Below are 27500 nucleotides of genomic sequence, written 5' to 3'. Positions count from 1 at the left end.
AGAATCGAGGAGCATGAAAGGAAAGAGTATGCACTGAAAATTTAATGTTTGAGGTCAGTGACATGGAGGGATTAACAGAGGCAAAAACGGATGAAGGAATAATAATATTTAATATTCCATTTTTTTTTGGTTACCCTTGGCCAGAGCCCCTCTTACATGAAGTAAATAAATAAATAAATAAAAAGATAATAAAGACAATGAGGTAAGTATTATTATTATTACTGTTATTACTATTATTATTATGATTATTATTATTATTATTATCATTATTATTATTGTACCCACGACTAGGAAGAAAGAATACAGTCTACCCCGCGCGTCGTGAAAGGTGACGCAGAAATGACGGAGCAAGGTTACCCGTCCTCTGTATTTTCATTCCCCACAATGAGACAAGGCGGGACATGACGTCTTGTCTGGGCTCCTCCTATTTCAAGAGGGATGTCAGCCTGGCATGCTGACAGTTTATTACTACTACTCCTATTACTATCAGCATCATCATCAGCATCATTATGGCAGGACATAAGACCTAGTTTCAATCTTCCGCTAAACACTAAATGACTACTACTGCAGACCCTAATTACCAGTCAATCAATCTATCTAACCATCTCTCTATCTATCAACGAGGAACAGACCATCACAGTGGCGGAGGGAACTAAGTACAGGGGGGGATGTGAGAGGAGCATATAGGAAGAAGGGGGTGGTTTGAGAGGCATGCTGGAGAATACAGTGATGAGGAGAAAGAAAGGGGAGAGGCATACGTGGAGAGGGGAATGAGAGGAGCATACAAAGAAATGGGAAGGAAAGGAGTATACAAGAAGAGAAGTGGAACATAAATGAAAAGGAAGAAAATGGCATACAGGGAAGAGAAAGGGAGTCTACAGAAAGAGCATAAAGAGGAGGAAAAACATAAAGGGAGGAGAAAAGAGCCTACAGGAGAAAAAGATGGAAGGAGCATAAAGAAAGAGTGAGAGAGGAAGAAAGAATATACAAGGAGGGGGAAGAGAGTATACAGAAACACCGGAATTTGAAGGAGCATAAAGAGGCGAAAAAAAAAAAAAAAGACGAAAACAGGAGAGGCGAACAGGAATGAGGAGGAAGGAGGAAGGGAGAACACAATTCGTTTATTCTGAAAGAACATGAAGAAAAGTGAAGAAAAACTTGAGTGGAAGAAGAAAAATTGCCCGGTATTTAGAGGCGTGAGTAGTGGGCGTCACGTGAGTCTGGCGGTGAATGGGTGCGTCGGCATGGCAGGCTGGCATGCGGCGCGCTGCTTCCCGTCACTCGAGCTACTGTATACTGCACCACCCCGACCTCTGACGTGACACCTAAACACTTCATTAAGACCTAAAATACCCACACATTGTTATTCCCCTCAGTTCTACACCTGGTAACTCATAACTCGCTGGCTACTCATCTACTTCTTGTGTGGCCTTGAAAGGGTTGAAGACGTCTGCTCTAACTCACGCCCACACCAGTCACCCTGCCTGCATCCACTCAAGCATCCGCCACGAGGGGCTGACACTCCCAAGCACCTCCAGTGGACAGCTGAGCACAAAACGCCCGAGCCATGCCTTTGCCAACCCGGCGTCTGGCTCAGTACACAACGCAAGTATTTTTATCATAGTGCCCCCTTCATCTTGTGTCACCCGCAGCCTCCTCTCTCTCTCTCTCTCTCTCTCTCTCTCTCTCTCTCTCTCTCTCTCTCTCTCTCTCTCTCGAATATGTATGGTACGTAGTCGACGATTCAAGTTAAGTATCATTATTACTTATTTATTATTTTACGAATATATTACGAAAAAAAAAAATGGTGGCACCTTTCTTAATGCAAAGGTGCTTACAATGTTCCGCGTTTAGTTTTTGTTATTTTTGATTCTTCAGATCCATATTTAAAAGATGCATTATAATTTTCTACTCGCACAGACACGTGGTGAAATTTCGCAAATAACGTTACTATAAATTTATTTTATTTCATTATTTGCATATCTGTTTTCTTTTGCATGATGTGGCAGATCAGCGAGTGAAAGTACTTGGTTATGTAGTAAATGGCGCCTCGACTTTCCTGTTGTTTTCATCACATCAACAACCCCGCACCACAAAGCCAACGGAGCCTTTTTAACGCGTGCCGCCCCTTCCCGTTTTGAAGTTTGGCGGTGCCGGCGCAGTGTGTGGTGGTCGTAAGGCGGTGACGGAAGATAAATGTGTGAGCATATTCCTCCTCACATCGATGGCGAGAATCAGATGCCTGTCTCCACCGTGCTGACACAAACCATATTTCACGGCCAACTATACGCTTGATGGCTCATACTCGAACCTGATTTATTGCTGCTAAAATGGCGTTCGTTCTTTTAAACACCCTCCGCCAAGCATATATAATAATATTTACAGAATTATTTCCACAAGAGGGTGAAAGATTTGCGATAATGTGCACGTTTCTGGTCACATTCTTGGGTGCATCAGGGAAGGTGACTCACGGGTGACATATTGAGCAGCGCGTGCCAGCCACACAATTCTCCTTCACAAACTCACTTTTCACACGAAGATACGATTTCTTTATGACAGCCTGTGAACTATTTTGAGATTATCTGCTTTCTATCCTTCCTGTTTATACTACATCAGGTTTATTTTTACTGATTTTATAACCTTGCAGCATGGCAGGCACAGTGAGGCAAGGTTAGTAATGATAACAGCAACTTATTCCACGGCTGATAGCCTCGCCTGGCACTCCTACGAGCTCTTATACCTGTCACCGCCGCGCCACATGGGAAGCTGCCTCATAAACTACTCGAGAGGAAACATCATGAAGATGCACACGCCAGCATGGCCAGTAAAGCACGAACAGCGGCGTGTGTGAGCGGCGACCACCGCCTGACTCACCGCCACGGCCTCGTCCCCTTTGCCACCGCCTCAGCAAAACACCCCACAATACTCTCTCGTGGCTTGTTAATATTTCAAGCAAACAAACCATATAATCTGCACGCTCTACAGGCCAGTGAGCGTGTCATCTCCAATTATTAAACCTCCCTGTCGTGAATCTGACAGTGAAGCATAATTATAGGCTGCTATTTTTTGTACAATTTCTTATTATGCAACTATGATATTACTAATTTTGTAACATTAAAATTTTGTTACACCATTACTTCTGCAAGCCTTTTTCATTATACATCATGGACTACTGCCAGGACACATGGCTGACACAATGGTGATCACACCAATGCCATTCAACCTCATTATATTTGTAATAAATTATATCAAATGACTTTATGCATACGTTTATGTATACAATAAAATTCATGAATACTGAATAAAAAATAAGTCTATCTGTGTCTGACGCCTGTTCTTGAGGTCTCCTCCAGCAGCATGACTGGGACTGTTTAGTCCTGACCTTGCATTCCTTTCCTGCATGCTCTAACCTCCTCATTCTCCTCTGATCTCTTTCTCTCACATACTCCAGTGCTACCTTTCTTTTCATTATAGTTTGTCTTCTTATAACCACTGCCTCAAACACACTCTTTGTCATCTCACTTAATCTTTTTTTTTATATGGCCAACTCACCTCAGCAAACACACTTGATTCCCTTGACCACTCTTCACTTCACTGCTTCACTCTTTATTCACAAATAATATGAAAATATGTAAATCTCTATCAATCTACATACCATGCTGACTTCCCACAAAAGGGGATAGCTAAAAAAAAATATAATGTGAATAGATGAACTACTATACATTTCTACTGAACAATATATGAGTTTTTTTTCCAGCAAACTATTGCTTTTCATAATTCTTTAAAGATAAATAAGTACATACTTCACATTCTTTAACTTCCTATATTCACACTTTACAACTTATTTAAATAGTTTTACTACCTTGATCCTAAAATATCTGTGAGTAACAGTTCAACTTGTGCCTCGGGATTGTCGCTCAATCTTGATGTGCTGGCAGATGGCTCCTGCCATAATTTTCCAAAGCATGTCAGGCACTAACTGACATATTAATTAAGTGATATCCAAGCTAGGATCACTAAGCACTGTACCCACAACTGCTATATACACACCATCCACACCTGATGTGTTATCTTTTACTTTAACACCATCTGTGGATTTGCTGCCAAAATTTCAACATACCTGCTACCTATGTTAAATGATGCTTATGATATATGTTCAGAAGTGTTTACAAATTTCAAAATACTTAAGAAGAAAATTTATGAACTATTGGAAATTGGCAAGGGCTCACTGTATCATCAGCTGGCTTGAAAATCTTCTGTAAAGTACTGCTATGCAGGACAGAACCAGTTATTGATGAAGTATTAAGAAAAAAGCAAGCAGTTTTCATAAAAGAATTTATAATTATCAATTTTTTGTACTTAGAGGATTGATGCAAGAAACAAGAGAGATGAATGTCACGGTGACTTTGTTTTGTCAATTACCACAAGGCTTTTGGCAGCATGACTGAGAGCCCTATTCTGAAGTTCTTGAGACATTGAGTGCAGCAGAGCACAGTCAAACTCAACAAAGATATTCATGATGGAACTTTCTGTCGGGTGCTGGTGAGCAATGAGCCTCATGATGATTTCAAAGTAAAATCTGGTGTGATCCAAGGTGGAATATTTATCTTCATTTTTTTTGTTGTTGATTTTATGATAAATTAATTATTTGAGAAGTATGAGCTTGACACTCAATGGGCTGACAGTCAGAAATTAAATAATGAGAGAAATCACAAAAGTTTAACATACATTATAGATGAATAGTATGTGAGACTGTCTACTTGTAGTTAGAGGTGGCTGGGTCACTAATTCACAAGAGACAAGTTTGGTTGTGAACTCAATCAACTAGAGAGGAAGAGAGAGAAGGAGTAGAAGCTGACCGCACAAAACCTAAATTAGGATGATGCAGAGAAAATAGGGTGAAAATTCTTTGGAAATGTATGAAACACAGCCATGGACTGATTTTGGTAGAAGGAATTTATTCATGCCCTATGCATCCCTTGAGTCCCATAAGATAATGTTGTTGATAATGATGATGATGATGATGACTGGGGAAGGCATATGCAAGTGATGTAGTTTTTAATTTGTTGCTAATTCTTAAAGCTACTATTTTTCCCTTGAATTTTAGTTCTGCTTTTATCATAAACTGTATCTCAGAATGTGAGAAGGATCATTAGTATTTAAGAAAATAACTACACACTTTCAGAGGGCATTCTAAGAAAAGTTCCTACACTAATGAAATCACATAATGTTGATGTTACATAGTGTCAATGAAATTTAAGAGAACCAAGAATATAAGGGCATTACCTTTCAGTGTGGAGATCAGAGGAAGTTAGGGAGGAGTCCTCTGAGCCAACACTATTCAAAGAAGCACAATTCACATCCCTCTGCTCCTTAGCCTTCCTCTCTTCCCACTGGGCCTTCACCTCATCTGCTACACGTCGCTTCAGCTCTTCCACCCGACGTCTCTCATTCTCAATGACTAAGGTTCCTGTGATAAATAAAACAACAATAATATCATACAAAACAATGATTCTTCATAATTTTAAGAACTGTGCAACAAATCCTATCAACTTCAAACCTGTTTGCTATCCCTCACCTTGCTTTGCCAGGAGCAGCTGCCGGTTACGTTCAATCTCCATGAGTGTTGCCGAGGTCTTACGGCCGAGGGAGCCATCTGGACAGCCCAGAGGAGTGGATGAGGTGACCTTCAATGGATGATGGTGGCATGCAAGGGAACAAAAATTAGTTTATCATTTAATCAGCAATGCATGATTTTGCTTCCATAAAAGGAATTTAATCAGCATGCACATCCTTAACATGTGATGCATTCAACACAACAGACAACTGAGAAATCTTTTGCCATAATTTGCCTAAGTACTCAGCTACATTTCTATATTTAATAGACTTTAAGATTAATGAATGTCAAAACATAAGAAAATTATTAGCTGAACCTACATAAACAATTTTTTTGCTTTTGAGAAAAAATCTCTGGCATTTCTAGTGAGACTACAAGCTACTGACACTACAACACTTGAGCATTCCATGGTTTCATAGCTAAGCCATCCATTTATAGAAGCTGAGTTTTGGTTTCACTCACAAAAGACCACAATACTATGTACTTCACTATGCATACAATTATTTACTGGAAGCAGATACAATCAAGAATAGCAGGCTACTGGTGAGGCATTGCTGGTCTAATATCACCTTGTCTCACCTGATGTATTCTGTCAAGGTCTTCCTGAGAACGGTCTAAGAGATGCAGGCGGGAGAGCCGCTCCACTAGCTCAGCTCCGCCACTCTGCGGGCCACACCCACAACAGCCACAGGACAGACAAGCAATACCATGTGAGGGTTACACTTGAAACCTCAGTCCCAACTCTAATTTCAGGTATAAATGAACGATGACTGTTGTGCATGTTTACTATGTTTTGGAAATATTTGTGCATTAAAAGTCAAAGAAAATTCAAAGTTCATTTGATGGAAGGATGGCCAAGATAATTTAGTTGTACTAGAGAGTTAGTTGTTTAAAGTGGTAGGTAAAAATAATACATCTACAATGGCAAGATATTTGTGAGTGTTTATATGCTTTTGCTGTATAGTATGACTATTTGACCACATCAATCAGTAATGTTCATTTTAATTTCTCATTGTGTGACTTGGAGACTAAGATATGGAAGAATACTTTATAATGTGTTCTTGTAGATTTCTTGGTTTGGTTACTTCCTTTAAGGTATTTGTTTTCTTTTTTGGTGATCATAATGTCCATCTATCTGGTCTGTAGCTCCTAATCTATTGTTTTGAGCATCTTTTGTGATGTCATGCAGACATGGTGGCTGGTTTTCATGTAGAGGAAAATTTTGTAAAAATGAAGGGGGCTTGAAGCCTGGAAAATATTGTTCACATAGAGAAAAGAGAAACAAAATACACTTTGATAAATATTGCACACTTCATACATCATTCCAACCCACAACCAGTAGCCAATTCACAAATTCTTATAAACATTTTTCTGAAAATCCCATGGCCATGTTAATAAGACATGAGTTCAAAGAGGCAACACATATGTAGGTGATTCCTAGGATTGAGTATTAGAATGTTATGTACAGCAGTGATGCAAAAAAATAGTGGAGAGAGAGAGAGAGAGAGGGAGAGTAACTGTATAAACCAACTAAGCATCCCTTGCATCCAGTGACAGTATACCATGCAATGCCCACCAGAGAAGCAACCATACTTAAAGATGTCAAATCCCCACAGTAGAATTCACTTGTTAAAACATATTAGTACTGCATGCAGACAAGTGCACATTCCACATAATCATTTCAGGTTGTGTGCAAATGCAATTTTACTGTTCTCCTTGTAAGAAACAATTATAAGATAGTTCCAGTGCATTTAGAGAGATAAGGTGTTATCCAAACCCCAACAAAGCAGTGAGTGGTGTACCTCCTCCGTGTCTGATGAACAAGTGGGGGAGCTCTGGCCGTTAGAAGGCACGACCCCCAAGCGGATGAGTTCACCCAGCCGGCGCTCAGCTGCTGTCAGCTGCCCTCGCTCCTGCAAGCCAACACCACCACACCTTAGCAATACCTCACCAACACCTGACCTCACCTCAAAACAAAACTGGATCACAACATATCACACAGGTTATCAGTCTCCAGGACACAATATGGCTCCTTGCCACAGGGGAAGTTAATGTGTAAAGGGATGGGGTCAGTTTCTTTAAAGCAGTAAATTATGCTTAGATATTATTTTGTTATAGCAGTTTTAAAATTATTGTTATATATAATGCATAAAGAATACCTTTGCTATTTTTGATAGGAGATCTTGACGTTCCTTTTCTAAAATCTCTGTCTCTTGCCTCACAGTATGGGTCATCTCTGACATTTGTTTCTCTAACTCAGCAATCCTTTCATGTCGACAAGTTAACTTTTCTCTCACTTCTGCAATCTGAGGATGAAGCAATCAAAAGTTAATATGACCCTTAATGTTAAAACAATAAAATCTCCAAACAGATGATTCTGAATACAAGAAACAAAGCAATCATCATTAGTTACAAACTAGTGATGTGTTCCTGCTGCCTAACCAGCCAGTATCTGTGACAAACCGTAATTGTAAGTCCATTTCTATTTAGTTCTCTTTTAAGTCAGCATTTCTGTGACTTGAACCCATTGCAAAGTACCTTGTTCATTTACTGTAAGAACTTCATTAATATTTCCTTTATTAAATCATTCTATATCCATGAAAACCTTGATCAGGGCCCCCTACATGCTTATTTTTTATAAGGAAAGGAAATTTAAAATGTTTTCAGTAAATATCTAAATACCTGATCAATTTTATTGTTCATCTCTGTATGGAGTAAAAACCTATACCCATGCTATAACAATGAGACCAAAATTGTAGAAAACCATCAATGCAAAAGCAGCCTGGCTAAGAGGTAAGAAGTTTTAGTTGTATACTCTTGTGGGATTCGTTCATTCAAGACGCACCTCCTTGTTGAGCTCCTCTCTCTCCGCCTCTCGGTGAGCCTCAGCCTCCATCTGGTGAAACTCTGTGTCTTCAAACACCTTGAACAGGAAAAAAATATGTAAATACTTCATTACACATAATGACCACAAAGGTAAAAAAAAAAAAAATGGATATCATAATGATTTATGGATTCTGAAATTACAACTAGTACTAAGTAAAGCATCTTGGCACAGTGTTCAATAAAGAACAAACTAAAATACACCACCACATCAGTGCACCATTACAATAACCACCACCACACACAAAGCAGTCAAAGAATTTGGCAATGACAAGTTGATGACAAAAAAAAAAAAAAAAAATAATAATAATAATAACCTTGAGCAAAAACTTTGAATAGAGGCAAAAATTAAAAGTTTATCAACATTCAATGCAAAAATAGTGTTTAAGACAAACTTGCATTTTCCCACAAATGCAAGACAGCACCAAAGAAAGAGGAAATTATCAAGTCCCCAAGGTGACAATTAAAGCAGTAATTTATTTTGTTTCTCTTTTTACTGTGCAGAAATAAAATTTCTGGAAAGCGTTTCCTGCCACTTTGTCCCCTTCTTAAATCAGATACCATACATGGACAAGCTTCACTATCTAAAGCTGCAATGTTTTTTGGTGCATTTTTCATGATCCTGTCAACAAACATTTTGTCCATGTATGTAGGAAGTATGTAGGAATGATGTGGGAGATACCTCCCACATCATTGTTTTTGACAGGTCTCCTCCACCACGTCTGGTACTATAACATTATCACCCAATAATTGTCAGAAGACAGTTTGTGTGACCAGGCCTGGTGAAACATCATGATATCCAAAATGAAAATTTAATGTCATGAAAAGAAATACAAAGTCACTGATTCTCATCTAATCACATCAATAATGCATTTCATCTCACTAAAACAATAAAAAATGTACCAATATTCCTTGCATGCAGCTTTTCTTCTCCATGAATACTGTGTAAGCAACAGAAAACCACTTATATATTCATTCAATGTATGATGGCAGTTTTCAGTGTTTGCTAATTGAGGATAACTATACTGTTTCCTATCAAAATTAATAATAGTAAATCCAAAACCAAAATCCTCTCAGCCAACAAGCTCATCGCTATAATTATCTGCAAAGAAATGTTACATCACCAAATAGTTTGACTTGGTCTGCTGTTGTAGTACTTGGTGTACTCAACTCAAGACTGAGAAATCCCAGGTTTTAACCCCAAGCTACTTAACTGTTTGGCATTGCCTCCTTTCAGAGAATTGAAACAGACTTCAAGTGAAACATTGGATCTTGGTATTCAGTAAGAATGGAAGGTCAGCTGGTCTGCCTTCCTGTATGAGTGATAATGTGTATGCATCACCAAAATCCTGCCTTCTTGTGCTGTGTGCACTCATTTACCTACTTGTAGTATACAGAATTTTAATCAATCAGATTCATATTGTTCTGTCTCCATATCTACTTTTGTCCACTTTAGTCTTAAAATTGTGGATGCTTCTTGTACACACCACCACCTCCAACTCATTCCAATCATCAACATTTCTATGAGGGAACCTAAATTTAGGATATTGTTTTGGGATCAAGTGTGTGTGTGTGTGTGTGTGTGTGTGTGTGTGTGTGTGTGTGTGTGTGTGTGTGTGTGTGTGTGTGTGTGTGTGTGTGTGTGTGTGTGTGTGTGTGTGTGTGTGTGTGTGTGCACTCTTGCCAAGGGACCAGAGAAGGCAAATATGTATGGCAAATATGCCTGTGAGATCTAAAGGGACAAAAAATACATAATCTAATTAACTACAATTAGTAATTACAATCATCTTAGCAGTTTAATGAAACTCAGCAAAAAAAAAAAAAAAAAAAAAAAAAAAAAGCCAATTTCTTTCCAAATTTGAGTCTGCCTACTTATGAAAAGCCAAAAGATTTAGCCATAAGTAGTCAGAATTAAATTAATTACTTCCTGCACATAAACTTTTAGATCAAATTAGCTAATAATTATTTGGGCTGGAGACACCTAACATTAGTAGGCTTGAAGTGAAATACATAAATGTTCCTTCAATTGAAAACAAAGCTTTAACATTACTGAGAAAAGTACCAGATGTGCAGCATGTGCAGTGACAACCACCCAAAACAACCAGTGTAGCTCAGCATTTCAAGGAAGATCCAACTCCCACCTTTGATGCTGACATGACTGAGGCACTCTCACATGCTGCACCGTGTGCAGACAACATGTCACAGGACAAAAGAAGGACAACTTGTGGTGGGAAGGAAGTAGCTTAAATGTTGGACACAGCAACCAGCACACAACACCCACCATGCTGGACACACTTTATACATCTTACACTTACTTTCTTCGCCTTCTTCCACCGAATATAGAAAAAGAAAAACTGTAAGCAAAGTTGGATACAAAAAGTTAGAATAGCAAGAAAGAATGTAATACAAAACTTGGTAGTAATTGTCACTGATAAAATAATTTCAGTGGAGCAACAAATGAGAATATCTTAACATGTATGAGTAGGTCATGTAATATGAAGCAGCAAATCAATTTGATATAGAACTTGCTTCATGTATAACTGTATCCAAGTGGTGGGGTTGAAAGATTAGTAAGGAATGTATATGGAAAAGTCCTCAGCATTACAAAATAAGAATAATTATAAAAATGGCTATATTTCCTATGAAGTTTCTATGAAGATAGAAAAGAAAGCTTACAAAAATATGAGAGAAATATTATATACAAAGAAATTTCATTATATGACACATATCTCAAAAGCTATATACAAGAAAATAATAAGAGTCAACAGAAATAAATTTCATGATCTAAGAAATAGGTCTCTTACATTACAGTATCAGCAGCATTTGTTCAGTGTTGCTCATTCCCCAAGGTAAAGGCAGGAGCTTCCTAAGCCAACCTACCATCCACTTCACTAATTAACAAGCACACACTGCTGCACATCAGCTTCTTCACATTAACAAACAGAAGTAAATTCCTGTTAGCAAGAAAGCTGAGTGTCCTAAGTGTCAGAGCAGAGAACAGTCAAGTCTTACCTTGCGTTCTGCTTCCACTGCTTCATGCTGAGCCTTTAAGGTCTCCAACATCTCAGTCTCCTCATCTGTTGTGCCAGTAAAATTTTCACTCTTGCTCTCCAACTGGTCCAAGTCTCTCTCAGCTTCCTCCAGTCGTGACCGACAGGCCTAAACATTTTTTTTTATTTAAAATTCTACAATTTTCTTTATACTTCAATACATATACAGAATACTTAAAAATTATATAAATTTCAGAAAAATTATGAAACTATGATGATGAACTTATTCCTTCTAAAGAAGTGTTCCTACACATTCTTCCACTGAAGTAGCCAAAGGCACACAAACACTCATGTTACCTCAATGGCTTCCTGATGATGATGTCGTTCCTGATTGCAGCGTTCCTCCAGCTCCTGACTTTTCTGCAACAGGGCAGCCAAACGTTCCTCTTCCATAGCAGCTTTTTCTCTCTGCGGAGCAAGCTCTCCCTCCAGTAGTGCTCTCTCCACCTCAAGCTGCAAAACAAGATGTCTATAGCCAAATGTACTTTGGTAGCAGCTTCTTTTTTCCTTCCATGAAATTTTACCACATACATTACAGAGTTTAAACCAATATACAATTCAAGCCTTGTTCTTAATCATTAGCATATTTTTAAGCCAATGAGATGACTTAAAAACAAAGCAGAACATGTACAGCTGGATGGACGGAACTTTACTTGGGTGGGGGGGAACAGAAGTTAACAGTCATGGTTTGTGAGAAGATAACTTCAGGAGGACAGAGCTGTGTTGCTGGTACAATAAAGATGGAACTTTGTTATCCATACATTATTCATGTTGATTTTTCTGAGGTCATGAGGCTATTGACATCCATACATAGGAAAGAACTATCTGTAAGAGTAAATTTCTAACCAAACACTTGCTTTTTACAACTTTTGGCCCTTTCACATAACACCACTGGTTATCTCCCATAGTTTGCAATGGAGCCTTTCATATAAGGCCAACATAGTGGCATAGGCATTGCAATTATCCAACCCTTTCACACAGGGGTAACAAGTCCATGGCACCACTGATGGTGTCGTGTGAAAGGGGCCTTTATAATATGTTTACATTAATAGTTTTGTGTGACCATATTTTATTAAATTTAACATGCACAAACTGAAGGAATGGAAAATGTTCATGCAAGAGGTAAAGTTCAATTTCCTTTCAGGCACTTTTAATGGTGATCAACAGGAATGAAAGCAACACACTGACAGTCACTAGAGAGAAAGTATGCATGAGGACAAGAGGGCTGGTTTTCCTCATCTATACTTCAGTATACTATCTGCCAGTCACTCTTCATTTCTGTCACACATGTGCAGGTTTTATTACCTGTATGATCTAATCAGTGATGGAACTGTACTCTGCAGATTTCCACCAACAGTGGTGGTGGATTAAGTCTTTCTCTTTTTTTAGTATTGTAACATTTCTTTTATTTTTTGACTGTAGTAAAAACAAGCATAATTACTTAAATAAAATAACCTAATTTGGACCTAAAGGGCAGTAGACTGTATTAAAAAAAAAAAAAAAAAAAAAAAAAAAAAAAAAAAAAAAAAAAAAAAGTGAATTTTTCCAAAGGTACATCCATGATGAAACACAAAGAAACATTTCAAGCCACGAAAAAGGACCAAAGTTCCATTGGTAGGATGGTTATTTCAGCTATGATGGATATTCATAGTTTGTATGGACAGTCTTTTAATATCAGCCAGACAGTCATTACCTCTCTGAGAGCCTCATCCTCTGTGTTTTCTAGCTCAGTGACGCTTCGTTTGAGATCAGTGACAGACTGAAGAGTCTCATTCTTGATGCCCCTCAGGCGCTCTATCTCCCCAGGCACATCCTGTTGTTCGGAAGCAAGGCAGGAAAGTCATGCACGAGATTCAACACATATCTGTCAGCTGTCATGAAGCAGATTTTCAGTCTACAGGAAGTGAAAACATTTGGTGGCTCTCGATGCTGAGATTTGGAGTAACACCAGGCAACAAAAGGTATCATGAAGCTATCAAAAGCAATAAAATGCCATGACACAACTACAGTCAGTGTGGCACACTTAACTAGTAACATTACACTAGATTTTACTTTTATACTGAAACAACAAACACAATATTTGCATTCAAGTAACTTTCTATCAATTCATAATGTCTTGACATATCAAAATAATGGTTTCCTTGAATACTTACATCAATATTAAATGTGTCTTGAATATTTTTGATAATGTGCTCTTCTAAAACCTTATTGCATCCTCTTTCCTCATCTTCTGTAGCATCATATCCAGATGCACCTGTTTCTGACTTATCTCTGGGACTAGTGGGCACATGAGGATCTCTGGAGTGATCAACAGTGTCTTTTGAACAGCCTAGCCTACTCTGCACCATGACATGACAGCTGCTGTTTTCATAAGTATGCACTCTTTCCTCAGTTCTTGCCAAAATTTCACTACACACAGAGCTTGACATATGAATACCAGCAGCATCAGAATCCCTTGATAAACTGCTGGTGTTGTTGTTCATTTTGTTAAGGGTAGGAGAGTCCCCGAGCACAGATCTCTCTATTCTAGGGGACCTTGGAGGCCTTGGTGGTGGTGACAAGGCTTCTGGAGAATTCAGAGGGTCAGATCGCATGAAGGGACTACGGTTCTCCTTGTTCCTTGCACTCTCCTTTGTGGTTCTGGGACTCCTGATTTTCTTACATTCACTTGCTCCTCCTTGGAACTCTGATATGGCCATTCTGTTTTCTATGATCTCACAGTTGTCCCTCCTGTCTGCCCTCTCCTTGCCCACAATGGTCTTGATGCGAGTGCGAGGACTCTGAGGCATGGGATAGGTGAGGTATGAAGGACTGACATTCTCATAGGGACTCTTTGGACTGCTAGGACTCGGGGAATGAGAAGGAACTTGTAGTGGTGCAGGATTGGGGAAGGGATGGTAGCTCGGTAAAGTTCCACTTCTGAAAGGAACATGGAATGAGTCAGAGAATGCATGAACGAATAAATCAGGCAATTCTTTTCATAATAATCATAATGTTTTCACAAACAGAGCTGTAAATAAATGGAACATACATAGCAAAAAAGAGTTTCAAGAAAAGGGTGGATAAATTTATGGCTGTAGATGACAAATGGCAAGTTTTAAATGTTCAGGTGCTGCCTTGTGTAGGTCAACTCAACTGGCCTTTTGAAGTCTTATTTTCTTATGAAAGACTCACTGTTGATACTTTCCTAGTATTACCTTACCCCACTTACAGGCATTTGCTTTCCTATTGCTACATACTCTTTCCTAGTGTTGTACATTCCCTGTGAGTGTAAGATTTTCTTAAACAAATCTAACAGAAAAAAACTGTGGAAGCACAGTATGAGACTACAAATTCATGTGATATGTGAAGAGAGAGAGAGAGAGAGAGAGAGAGAGAGAGAGAGAGAGAGAGAGAGAGAGAGAGAGAGAGAGAGAGAGAGAGAGAGAGAGAGAGAGAGAGAGAATTAATCTGTGATGAAAGTGTTATATATATAAATGCTCTCCACTCTATTCTGGTCCATGAACATGTTCCTGACATGTCAAACATTATAGGTAATTAGGGACAAATGTCTGAAAGTACAGTCATTTTAAAAATTATAATTTAAGATCAGCCACACCAATCACTAAAATTATAAAAATACTTCTCAAAAATACAAAAACTTCCTCTACAGCCTGTTCAATGTAATGAAGATAAAGTATTGAAATGTTTAACTATACAGACATAGGTGAGTATCAGACGAGTAAACCAGCTGAGTCTACCATGAGGGGGATGAACCACTACTGGCCTGGCTGCTGAAGGCCACGACTCACCTGGTAAGGGATGCAGTGCGGTTGCCTGGGCTGATCACGTCACTGTGGTCAAAGCTGAAGATGGCACTCAGCTCATCCTCTGAGTTGGTGGTTGGTGTCTTGAGGCTGGAGCCTGAGAGGGATGAGGCGGCAGGCGGGGTGGGTGTGGGCGAGGAGGTGGGTGTGGTGGGCAAGCCAGTCGGAGGTGGTGAGGAGGGCAGGCGCTTGTCTCGAGGTAGCGAACCGTTTGTTTTGATTCTGAAAAAGGCATTGGTAGTGTGGTTATGGTTCTCTCTCTCTCTCTCTCTCTCTAATGTAAAGCAAACATCAAACACACACACACACACACACACACACACACACACACACACCCTAAAAACATTTTAGATAGTGTGTGTGTGTGTGTGTGTGTGTGTGTGTGTGTGTTTGATGTGGTAAGTAAAGGTTTAATGACCACAATCTTCACTCACATAAACTCAGGTTCATGTAATCATTAACAATAACAAGGAGGAATCAAACATGAGTCATTACATAACAATTGCTACCCATTAAAAAAAAGTAATAAATAAATAAAATAAAAACAGCATCGGTAGAAAGAATGAGTATCCATCAACACTGATGCTGGATACACGAAGGTGACTCCGGCCCTCTACACCAGGGTGATCCAACTACGGGCCCGCGGGCCACAAGTGGTCCGCCAGTTGATTGTCTGTGGCCTGCGACCACTTGTATTATAAATTTATCTTGTACACGAAAAACACAGATGAAGTTTCTGTGCCTATATATGAAATAGTAATAGGAAGTAGGATTACTAGGATTATATATATATATATATATATATATATATATATATATATATATATATATATATATATATATATATATATATATATATATATATATAGTGGCCCTTCCTGTAAGTGGCCCAAGATGTCGAAGAAGTTGGACCACCCTGCTCTACATCATCGCATACACGCACATGCCTGCCCACCCCGCCCAACCATGATCCTCGAAGTAGCCGCTCAAGGACCGTGTTTTGAAATGCTTTATTTTCTCATTACCACTGTTCAGAAAGGCCACAGAGATCCTTGAGTCCTTATGACTGCATTTCCTGATTATGTTTCATACATTGCCTGCCACGTGTAGGCCTGATAGCTTCTTACAGATTCCCTTATATTTTTTATGTTCTTATTTTCTTTGGATGCAAAATCTTTATTAAACTCACACTAAATTAATGAAAACACTCTTGAAACCCCCCCCCCCACATCAATTTCCAACGGTCAAGCTAGGATGCCGGAAAGCTTGAGTCCCATCAGGAGACATATCATTCAAACAGTCAATCAACAATAATCTTCCTCTTTTGTAATTTCCTTCAAAGGTCAGGAGTGGCGGTATGTATATACGAATATTGCTCTTTAGTTTCTTCTGGCCACTGCATCTGCATCGCATTACGTTGCTCGCGATCTCTGCAACTGAAGTCTATCTCCCCATCTCACTATGTTTTTCCCTTGATCCTCCTGAACCGTATTCGTAAACACTTCAGCGTCATATCAAAACTACTTTTAACAAACTGCGGCAGAAAATAAAAGCTTTCCAGGGTGTTTTCATGATTCTAGTGATGGTTTTAACAAGGATTCTGCTTCATCAATGGAATAAACACTTGCAAGAATCCGAGTAATGGTCCGTTTGGCCTTCTAAAACATTTTTTTAAGAGTCCTACGAGTTTCAAACTTACTTCTTCAACCATACATCTTTTTTGCCTCTTCATTTATTGCAACTAAGCTTCAGGTCCATCTGTACATCTCACTATCATCTCACCCTCAGCTTCTACCCTTCTTCAATCACACCTCTTATTTGCCCACGCCATAACAAACTAAACGAGCCTGAAAACAAGACGCAGTGTTATCTACGAGAATGTGGAGCATAGACTTTAAATCAAGGCAAACAAACAGAATATGATGACGTCACAAAGAGACTAACGCAGCTGTCTTATTGGGGCGGCACGGGGAGGAGCTGAGGGGCGAGTATAGAGGGAGGAAGTAGCGAGGAAGAGTGGTGAGGGAGCAGCCTGGACATTGGGAGGCGAATGGGACAGAGGGGCCGGCGCCATGGTGGAGGATACGATTAGTAGGCAACAGAGCGCTCAGTCTTGCGTGTCTGTGTCTGAGAGAGAGAGAGAGAGAGAAAGAGAGAGAGAGAGAGAGAGAGAGAGAGAGAGAGAGAGAGAGAGAGAGAGAGAGAGAGAGAGAGAGAGAGAGAGAGAGAGAGAGAGAGAGAGAGAGAGAGTTGAGTGACCAACAGGACAAACACACTGATAGGTATGCACGCATTATACACACACACACACACACACACACACACACACACACACACACACACACACACACACACACACACACACACACAGCCGGCGTCTCCTTCCCACTGCCTACAAACAACACAAGGCCACTATTCGTATGTACTCTCCGAGGAGTGTTAAAAATATGTCTGTGTGTGTGTGTGTGTGTGTGTGTGTGTGTGTGTGTGTGTGTGTGTGTGTGTGTGTGTGTGTGTGTATTAGTTCTGTCACGCTGTGGAAAGATGCTGTTATGAAGTCGACAACATGCAACTAAATAACCACCACCACCACCACCATCACCACCAAGAACAAAAACAGCAGTAAAAAACAACAACAAACTGAGCAATCAACCAGTCATCCACCCAGACAACAAAACACACACACACACACACACACACACACACACACACACACACACACACACACACACACACACACACACACACACACACACACACACACACAAACACACACACACACACACACACACACACACACACACACACAAGATAGTGACGTAACGATGGAGAGAGAGAGAGAGAGAGAGAGAGAGAGAGAGAGAGAGAGAGAGAGAGAGAGAGAGAGAGAGAGAGAGAGAGAGAGAGAGAGAGAGAGAGAGAGAGAGAGAGAGAGAGAGAGAGAGAGAGAGAGAGAGAGAGAGGAATAAATGTTGAAGGACGTAACAGCAAGATATAGATCACAGGAGGCTGAAGGGCAAAGAAAGATGGCTGAGGGACAGACAGACGGGCAGAAGGGAAGGGCAGTGGAGAGGGTAAAAGCTGTGACCACATCTGCTGAATTAATTAATGCCGCGGCTGTCTTGTCTCGTGTCGGCGTCTCCGCTACCCGGCGTCAAAACACTGCCCTCCCTCAGCCCGCTCCCTACACTGCCGTCGAGTAATCAGTGCCATGACCCTATGGTGGCGGCCAGGGCCCCAGGGGTGACGGAAGCGAGGCAGATGCTGGAGGAGACGAGGAGTGATCTAACGTTTGTCCGGAGCCGGTTGTGTTGGTCAGGCAATGAAGGAAGAAGAATCACTGAGGTTTCCATGAATGATTTGTTGCCCTGCTTATATATCCCAAGTAAAGATTTCGGTAACTTTTTCTACATTATCAACATTTCAAAATAACCTTAATCAACTATTCTTCCCTGCCTAAACTCACTCCAAAGGATAAAATTCATGAGGAAAAACATAAATACAAACACTGACGCCAACTTCTAGCACAGAATGAGAAATGAAGAAGGGATAGCCAACCCTCGTCATGTTGATTAAATAAATATTCAATTTTCATGGACATTATTCAAGATGGCAGCGCGGACACTCGTACACTAGCATGCTTCTGGCGGGGAGAGGCCACTTGTGCTCGTACCCATTCCGTGCCACGTGAACAGGGACAGAATACAGGTTGGAGAGAGAGAGAGAGAGAGAGAGAGAGAGAGAGAGAGAGAGAGAGAGAGAGAGAGAGAGAGAGAGAGAGAGAGAGAGAGAGAGAGAGAGAGAGAGAGAGAGAGAGAGACCTTCCCAAACACCCCCTGCATGATAAACATTCAAACCACTTCTTTCTGGAGTGTGTTCACCTGTTTGTATTTTACAGAAGTCAAGCTCTTTACGATTATGTTTCTCCTCAGATTTCTGTAAACGGTTAGCAACTCCCCTCCCTCTTTCTCTCTCTCTGGTAATGCTTTCTACTGATCTCTTGCTCTGTTCTCCTCTTGGTGTGTGTGTGTGTGTGTGTGTGTGTGTGTGTGTGTGTGTGTGTGTGTGTGTGTGTGTGTGTGTGTGTGTGTGTGTGTGTGTGTGTGTGTGTGTTCACAAAATCTAGTGATGTAACTGGATCGTGCCTCATGATGGTCGGTAGCAATCTGTTGGATGTCGCACAAAGCACATCACTTCGCTAGCCGCCAACCCCGCCCCTCAGCCTCAAGCTCGCCTGCATGGAGTGTTATTATACGGTCTTCAATGTGACGGGCTCCCCTTAGCTACAGCAACACCACTGGCCTTGCCCAGCCTCCACAGGAACGCTAGCAAAGACGTCTTCTCGTGATGTAAAGATTTAGGAGTAATTAGTGGCAGCAGTGCGTGAGAGGCCGAATGTTGCGTGACAGGCAAGTTGATGGGTGAGATACGTAGCGCTGCGGAGCTCAAGTCTTATTACATCAATGAACGTAAACAAACACGGATGAGAGGGGAATAAATCCACACTTAAACAAGATCGCACATCCCACACCACTAGATGCTTGTAGGAAAAGTATAAAGTTGTAAGAGATGCCCTTGAAGGCGAGGTGCTGACCTGGAGTAGCCGCGTCCCGGCCTCCTGACGGGGAAGTGGTGATCCATGTCGCCACACTGCCACTATACACACACACTCGCGCCGGAAGAAGTCACTAGTCACACTACCCAAGGCGAACAAGGTTCATATTTCTTGAGGTCTCTGATGTTCCACGATCCTACACATGACAACCAACACGCTTCTCGCCTGCGTCACTTGAGAAGCCGTCCTGTCACTAAGCCTCCTCGAGCCGCCCGGCCTCACACAGGCCTCCTGTAGCCTTCTCATTATCAGTCAAGACGTAACCACCGCTGCGCCGCTACTGTGCTCACGTACTACCAGGGCCTCGCACTTTCGTCCTCAACTTGGGTGACGCTTCTGGTCTGTGACATTTCACTCACACCATTCCACACACTCTGATTTGCCTGAATCCTCTACGAAGAAAAAAAATAAATAAAAAAATAAATAAAAATTTGTAAGGCAAAGTCTTGACTGTAAGTTTAGCTTTCTTTCTAAGAAAAAAAAAAAAAAAAAAATAAGATGGGGTGTGATGACACGCCAGCAGCGCCTGCCGCCCACACACCGCCGCGCACTGCCTCTCTTCACTCCTCGGTCAGAGTTCACCAAGGGTCACAATTTTTCTTTGCTGCTGTGAGGCGCCGTTGAGAGCGTGGTGTGAGGCACAGCCGGCCGCCTCCCGCTGCACACACATACTGATGTCACTACATCGCCTGCCATCCACTCCACTCTCCCTCCTACCCTCGGCACACTGCCTCCCTTGACCCGCTAGACTCACACACACCACTATAACCACACATTAATATTGCCATTGTATAATGTATCACCATTCATGAACCATACACATTACACACCCGACATGAATTCTTTCTTTCATTCTTCTCAGACCCTCAGTAATATACAAACAAACGTACAAATAAACAAACAAATAAACAATCACAGATTTCCACCACCTTAGCCTAGGTAAACAACGGTGTTTCAGATGCTAAGCAGAACATAGTGTGCCTCATGAACCCTGGTCGGCGAAGGGTTGAAGAGGAGGAGGCAGGATGAGGGTGGAGGGTCGAGGAGAGACACAACATCGCCGTGAAAGCCTTACACGGCCAGCTTATGCCACCAGGCTAGCAGGCGCGTCGAGGGACTAATGGACCACATTCCTCCTACCACACACCTCCCTTCGGTAAATAAACGGAAGGGTTGACTGATGGGGATGTATACTGACAGACCATGACGCTTTCCCACTCACAACCTATCAAAATACCCACGTATATGATCAACCTCCCACTAGAGTGTTGATGACTTACTCGTGGCGCCAGTGACGAACAGCCTCACTAATGGCAGTGCGTGTGACTCCTGAGTGAAGGCTGCCACGGGATTACACAGCTGAGGGTGGCAGCGGTAAGCCGGCAGGGGCGAGGCAGCACAGGAGGGGTCCACAGGAAGTCGTCAGGTGGAGGGCGCGGGCACAGTTTACCCAGGAATGAGAGAGCGAAAAGGAGGGAGGAGTGGGAGGAGAGGGGGGAATGAGTGACGGGGAAACACTGCCTCTCAGCCACCGCACTCTTGCTGCCTCACGCCCGTCCATCCCCCGCCACCACCACACCCTCACTGCACCACACCACGCTCCGACACACGTACACCTAACAATACTACTACTAAAACTACTATTACTACTACTACTACTACTACTACTACCACCACTACTACCACCACCACCCTACCACATCTACTAAAAACAACCACAACGAAAGAGTCAGCCTTAAATGTTGATCTATCAGCTGTGTCCTACCTTACACCACTACCACCACCACCACCACCAATAACAACAACAGCAACAACTGCAAGGTCACATCTTACCCGCCGGCCGCAGCTGACAGGATGTAGAGGAAGGGCTGGGATGGCGTGGGCGGAAGTGTAGGTGGGTGGTGGTGAAGGTGGTGAAGGTGGTGTGCGTATGAGTGTCTTATTCCTGTTAGCTGGTCATACACCACTTCCCCGTATCCTTATCTCAACACCTACTGATAACTCTCTCTCTCTCTCTCTCTCTCTCTCTCTCTCTCTCTCTCTCTCTCTCTCTCTCTCTCGACGCCATGAATTCCTTTCCTCCCATCAATTCCTTTAACCATTTCTCTTCCTTCTTCATTAATTTCCTTTTCCTGTCTCTTTACCATTCATTCTCTTAATATTTTTCTTTCTTCCTCATTCATTCCCCAGATTATTTTCCTTTCCCATTTACTCCCCTAAACACTGTCTTTTTTTATTCATTCCACACACACACACACACACACACACACACACACACACACACACACACACACACACACACACACACACACACTGTAGGTGGGGAATTATCTAACTCTATAAAACAAATACTAAATAAACAGAGGCGAAGTCGATCCTTACCTAAACATTTTTCTACTCATTAGAATATCTTTCCACGTAGCCCGTGTCAGCCACCCGCAGATTACGCATAAAAGAGAAGAGTAAGAGAAAACTGTTGATATCTGAGAGACGGAGGAGGGCTAACTAAACAGAAACACAAGGACCATAATACGACTTAGATATTAACCTTTTCACTACGAACCCGTTAACGGTGAAATGCTGCGACTGGACGAGACAAGAACGAAACGATTCCTTTCGTTGTAGTGAGTACTCAAACCTTTAGTAGAATGAAGCGGTGCAATATCAGAGTATAATTTCCAAACAAATCACTGATAACACAAAGGAATGATCGAGTAGATGAAATGTTCTATTGCATGTAATCATATTTTGGGTTTACAAAAATTGCATATAAAAGTCTAACAAAAAGATATCCTTAGGTTCTTCTTTACTCTGGCTTTGTAAAACCCGTTTCTGGCATCTTACACAGGATAGCAAACTTTATTAGATTTATAGGTCTTCACTTTGCATTTAGTGCGTAATCATTTCATTAACCGTCAAAGGTTTAATGATCGTTAACTGAACAACTGATTCTTGTCAACGTAACGAATTTATCAATTTGTTGTCGGAACTTTTTTTTTTTCACGTGAAGCAGACAAGCCAAGGACACAAAAATGTAAGGAAAAAAAGCCCGCCTATAATGCCACTCCCAAAGGAAACAGGAGAAGCAAAAGAGTCAGCCAATTTAGTTTCTGAGGAGTCTTCACACTCCATTTTTGAAACAGTTCAAGTCGTTAGTGGGAGGAAATACAGAAACTGAAAAAGAGTTCCAGAGTTTATCAACAACGTAACTGTGATTTATAACGTCTATAAGGTCGTCCCTGATCACTGTAAAGTTTAAAAATTTATTCAAGCACTGTCATACGGGTTGCCAGTCCTCTTTCTTACATTCGCTCAAATAGACAAACCGTATTAACAAAATTATCAAGTAAATAATTCCCTGAAGAACCTGTGGCATTTATTCACAAACTCATTAAGGTGATATTTATTTATTTATTTATTTTTTCTGATTGGAAGTGGAAGAACAAAATTTTGATAACTCTGATAATACGACCCTTAAACTTTTCCAATGATACGTAGGATATAAGCTTAAAACTTCAAACATCTGAATATCAATGCTTTTCAAGTTACACGATTATATCTTTAATTCTAATGCTAATGTTTCTAAGGGCTACGAGTCTCTTTCATGTACCCTCCGAACTCATCTACAAGTTTAAATTTATAACATTTGAGACACATTTGTCATGATTTTTAAAAATCTTTTCCCAGTTATGTGGTCAATAAAATATCTATCTATATATGGCATGTGTCTACCTACCTACCTATCTATCTACCGATCTATTTATCTATCAGATTTCTGACTTCATACCTATCTATCTATCTACCTATCAGTATCTGTCTACGTATCTATCGATCTATCCGTAGTAAGAACGAGGCGGTAGTATTGTAACGAGCGGATTGACTAGTTCGAATCCCGCGTGTGTGTATGTGTGTGTGAGGGAGTGGGGAGCGAGGGAAATCAATATCACAGATCAATACTTGTCAGCCTCTCTCTTAAATTTCTTTCTCTCCCCCGCCATGCTGTCACTTTCCCTTCCTGTCCTTCCTCTGTGGCGGTAAGAAACTCTCTCTCTCTCTCTCTCTCTCTCTCTCTCTCTCTCTCTCTCTCTCTCTCTCTCTCTCTGTCTCTCTCTCCACTGGCCTGGCATTCCAATAGTCTAGTGTCGCCAGTGCCCAGTCGTGCCCTTCAAAATAATGACCTTGACACTGTTATGTTTACTGAGTCACACGTGTACACACACACACACACACACACACACACACACACACACACACACACGAATGCAGCATTGTCGTGTCTCCATCATTTGATCCTGCAAGCTCCCTGACGACACGATCTCTCCATGGGCTGCTTTGGGATTTACTGTTCGGTGGCTGAGACCGACAGGCGCTGCTGGTTCCTGCTTTATATTCATTTGCGTCTTTGTGATAGTGTTGATGTAATAAATATGCAGGGTCTGAACATACGCTGTATATACTCTGTTCTAGCATATCTCTCTCACACTAATTTTGCTTCCTTTAGACACGAGGAACACTGTAACACTGCAGCTGACTGATGCTCTCACTCGCTAATTGGTCTACGTATTCCCGTCTTCTTCTGAAAAAAGTGCGGTAAATGTACTTTTATACTCTGCTATAAATTATTAGATTATGTTTATTTGGATAATCCAGGCACCTTTTGTAGAAACATGTTAATTTGCCGCAAGATGTGAAACAAGACGGGAATGTAGACCAATAAGTGAGTGAGGGCATGTCAGTGGCAGTGTTACCGTGTCGCGAGTCTTCAAAATTACTGTGATTTGGTGAAACAGAACGTGGATGAAATGTCCCGTGTCTGTGCAACAATTCAGATAAAGACAAACACGCGGCACTTGAACAAGATTTGGCGCAGAATTCAATGTATGGGAAATAAATTAAGTGTACAAGCAACTCTTAAATCATTCACGCACGCACGCACGCACGCACACACACACACGCACACACACACACACACACACACACACACACACACACACACACACACACACACACACACACACACACATAATACTAATACTATTGTTAATCTAATGTTAATATGCAACAGAACTTTGTTGTTTTATTTTATATCTCGCCCTTTCACAAACAATCCTGTAAGGTGTAAGGCTGCTGTTGTTTGTTCTTCCTTTGTGTTCTCTTGCGTTCCTTATTTACTCCTCAATGTGTGGTGCAAAGTATGCCTGATCTCTTACAGCAAACGCACACACTATTACTAATAACAACGCAACGAACGGTGACCGCAATGAAAGCATACTAATAACACTCCCACAATGCCTGCACTGTCAATTGTTGTAGTTTCAAATTGCAGACGCAGAAAAAGAGTACAAATGCAAGGCAGGGAGGGAGAGAGAACAAACACCAGTGCGTCATACATACATAAGCCCAAAAACACCTTCAGGCTATACACAGTTGAGTCATGATACATTGGCCTTAATAATCAACACTTTCCAAACAGTGAAGGCGACCGTGACGGGGAGATATGATTAGTTAACCGCGTGAGGCGAATACAAGGTGAACTGTATGGTGGTTATCAACGGTGCTCAAGCTTAACACTTCCTCAGGCTCAATAATGCAAGACCAACACACACACACACACACACACACACACACACACACACACACACACACTTCGGCCACCGTTAGTAGTATGTTATTTTGGAAGAAGAAGAAGAAGAAGAAGAAGAAGAAGAAGAAGAAGAAGAAGAAGAAGAAGAAGAAGAAGAAGAAGAAGAAGAAGAAGAAGAAGAAGAAGAAGACAACAACAACAACAACAACAACAACAACAACAACAACAACAACAACAACAAGGACAAGAAGAAGAAAGAAAAAACTACATTTCTGAAAACATCAATGCTTGTGTTCTCCCTTCCCCAACCCTTTCGGAGACCACAACAAGGAGACGCCTGCAGTGGAATCGTGAAGAGAGGTTCACGCAACAAGTTTTGTCTAATGGTGCTGAGAAAGCAGAGAGAGAGAGAGAGAGAGAGAGAGAGAGAGAGAGAGAGAGAGAGAGAGAGAGAGAGAGAGAGAGAGAGAGAGAGAGAGAGAGAGAGAGAGAGAGAGAGAGAGTTACACAAAAGTTTCCACTCATTATCATTATTATTTTTTCCTTAAGCGTAATGGAGGGAGACCAGAACAAGCACTCACATACTTGACTTCAGCAGTGCATCATGAGGTATTTTTAGCGCCCTTCTTGTACGGTGCGCGAGTCCCGTCTTGATGCAAAGCGATACGATATCCACTTGAAGGAACAATTTAAGGTGGTTAAGTTTAGAAACACTCCGCCACGCGTAAACCAAAATAGCGTGTGAACTATATATGGGTTATGTTTACACACTCTCTCTCTCTCTCTCTCTCTCTCTCTCTCTCTCTCTCTCTCTCTCTCTCTCTCTCTCTCTACTATCTTGCTAAATAATACCTTCTTCCTACTATTACTCTATTACTATGGCTACCTTCATATCACTTATTTCTTTCCTGGATTCACTGTTACTGCGCCTCCCAGCCAACGCGACCAAGGCGACGCAGAAACGATCACAGTGAGAAACATTTTATCGTTTTGTGGCCTGAGTTGCAAGCGGAGGAGAAGGAAGAGAAGTTCGGAGTCTTCTGTTTTGTGGCACGTTATAGAAAAAGGAGGAGGAGGAGGAGGAGGAGGAGGAAGATTCTATTTTTGTAGCTTGTTGAGTAGTAGTAAGAGAAGAAGAAGAGAAGGAGGATGAGGAGGATGAGTTAACAATTCTGTGTTTTGTAAGAGAAGAAGAGGAACAGGAAGTCTATAACTCCAAGGAGGATGAGAAGGATAACAAAAAAAAAAAAAAAAAAAAAAATGAGGTAGGAAAGGTAAGAGCACGAAATGCAGAAGAGGGCGATGGAGGTGCCGCTAACCTGTTCTGGGTGAGAGTGTAGTGCGGGGAGTGGTGGTGAGGCATTGAGCTGCGGCGCGCGGGGGGACGTGCCCTGTGCAGTTCCCTGTTGCTGCTGCTGCTGTTGCTGTCGCTCGTACTCCGCACACAGCGTCAGAATCTCCTCCAGCCGTGCCCGTTCTGCCGATGCCACCTCCTGCTCCTTCACGCGTTCCTCCACGGCCTGAAACAACACAGAGATAAACTGTTTCCTTGGCATGATAATGGTAACACTAATATCTGGAATGAATGATACGGTAACTGGTCAAAGCACGCGCAGTAAGCACCTTACGTCTTTGCAACACACGCACAGCAAGGAGTGAGGCTATTTCCACCACAGAACAGAGGCTGGTTGGCAGTTACATTGTGAACTGAAGGCAAGACGCACGTGCTTCATAACTAAACTACCACATATTAGTCGAAGACAGGATGGTGTCTTACTCCTTCCTATCACCCTGAAATGCTTCAATCAGTCTCATCGAATTCCATCGTGTCCTGACGTTATACCCCATCACGGCCCATCACCTCCTATCACACTCCCATCATATCATAACACATCCCATCACATCCAAACACACCCCTCCATATCCAAACATATCCATCACATTC

General features: G+C 41.4%; 1 protein-coding gene across 3 annotated transcripts in view; it reads right to left on the bottom strand.

Annotated features, from left to right (window-relative positions):
• LOC135101478 (uncharacterized) overlaps nucleotides 1–20646 on the bottom strand; it is a 46173-nt gene extending 25527 nt beyond the window's left edge. Inside the window, exons 1-14 of one of the 3 annotated variants that reach the window (XM_064005492.1) lie at nucleotides 19951–20645; nucleotides 15342–15578; nucleotides 13704–14469; nucleotides 13244–13363; nucleotides 11848–12003; nucleotides 11513–11659; nucleotides 10816–10854; nucleotides 8463–8540; nucleotides 7777–7923; nucleotides 7420–7530; nucleotides 6197–6280; nucleotides 5579–5687; nucleotides 5287–5470; nucleotides 4806–4824 (exon numbers count right to left, since the gene is read on the bottom strand). In XM_064005492.1, coding sequence (XP_063861562.1) covers nucleotides 4821–4824; nucleotides 5287–5470; nucleotides 5579–5687; nucleotides 6197–6280; nucleotides 7420–7530; nucleotides 7777–7923; nucleotides 8463–8540; nucleotides 10816–10854; nucleotides 11513–11659; nucleotides 11848–12003; nucleotides 13244–13363; nucleotides 13704–14469; nucleotides 15342–15578; nucleotides 19951–19997 — 2229 coding nt within the window. In that variant the 5' untranslated portion in view covers nucleotides 19998–20645 and the 3' untranslated portion in view covers nucleotides 4806–4820. Of the gene's footprint in view, nucleotides 1–4805; nucleotides 4825–5286; nucleotides 5471–5578; nucleotides 5688–6196; nucleotides 6281–6568; nucleotides 6866–7419; nucleotides 7531–7776; nucleotides 7924–8462; nucleotides 8541–10815; nucleotides 10855–11512; nucleotides 11660–11847; nucleotides 12004–13243; nucleotides 13364–13703; nucleotides 14470–15341; nucleotides 15579–19950 lie in introns of those variants that run through there. The other 2 variants (XM_064005491.1, XM_064005493.1) reach the window with 2 other exon arrangements.
• Between the last annotated feature and the right edge of the window lie 6854 nt (nucleotides 20647–27500).

The sequence above is a fragment of the Scylla paramamosain genome, chromosome 6 (genome assembly GCF_035594125.1).
Source record: "Scylla paramamosain isolate STU-SP2022 chromosome 6, ASM3559412v1, whole genome shotgun sequence".
Taxonomy (NCBI): Eukaryota; Metazoa; Arthropoda; class Malacostraca; order Decapoda; family Portunidae; genus Scylla; species Scylla paramamosain.
This window is presented reverse-complemented; position numbering and strand designations above follow the sequence as displayed.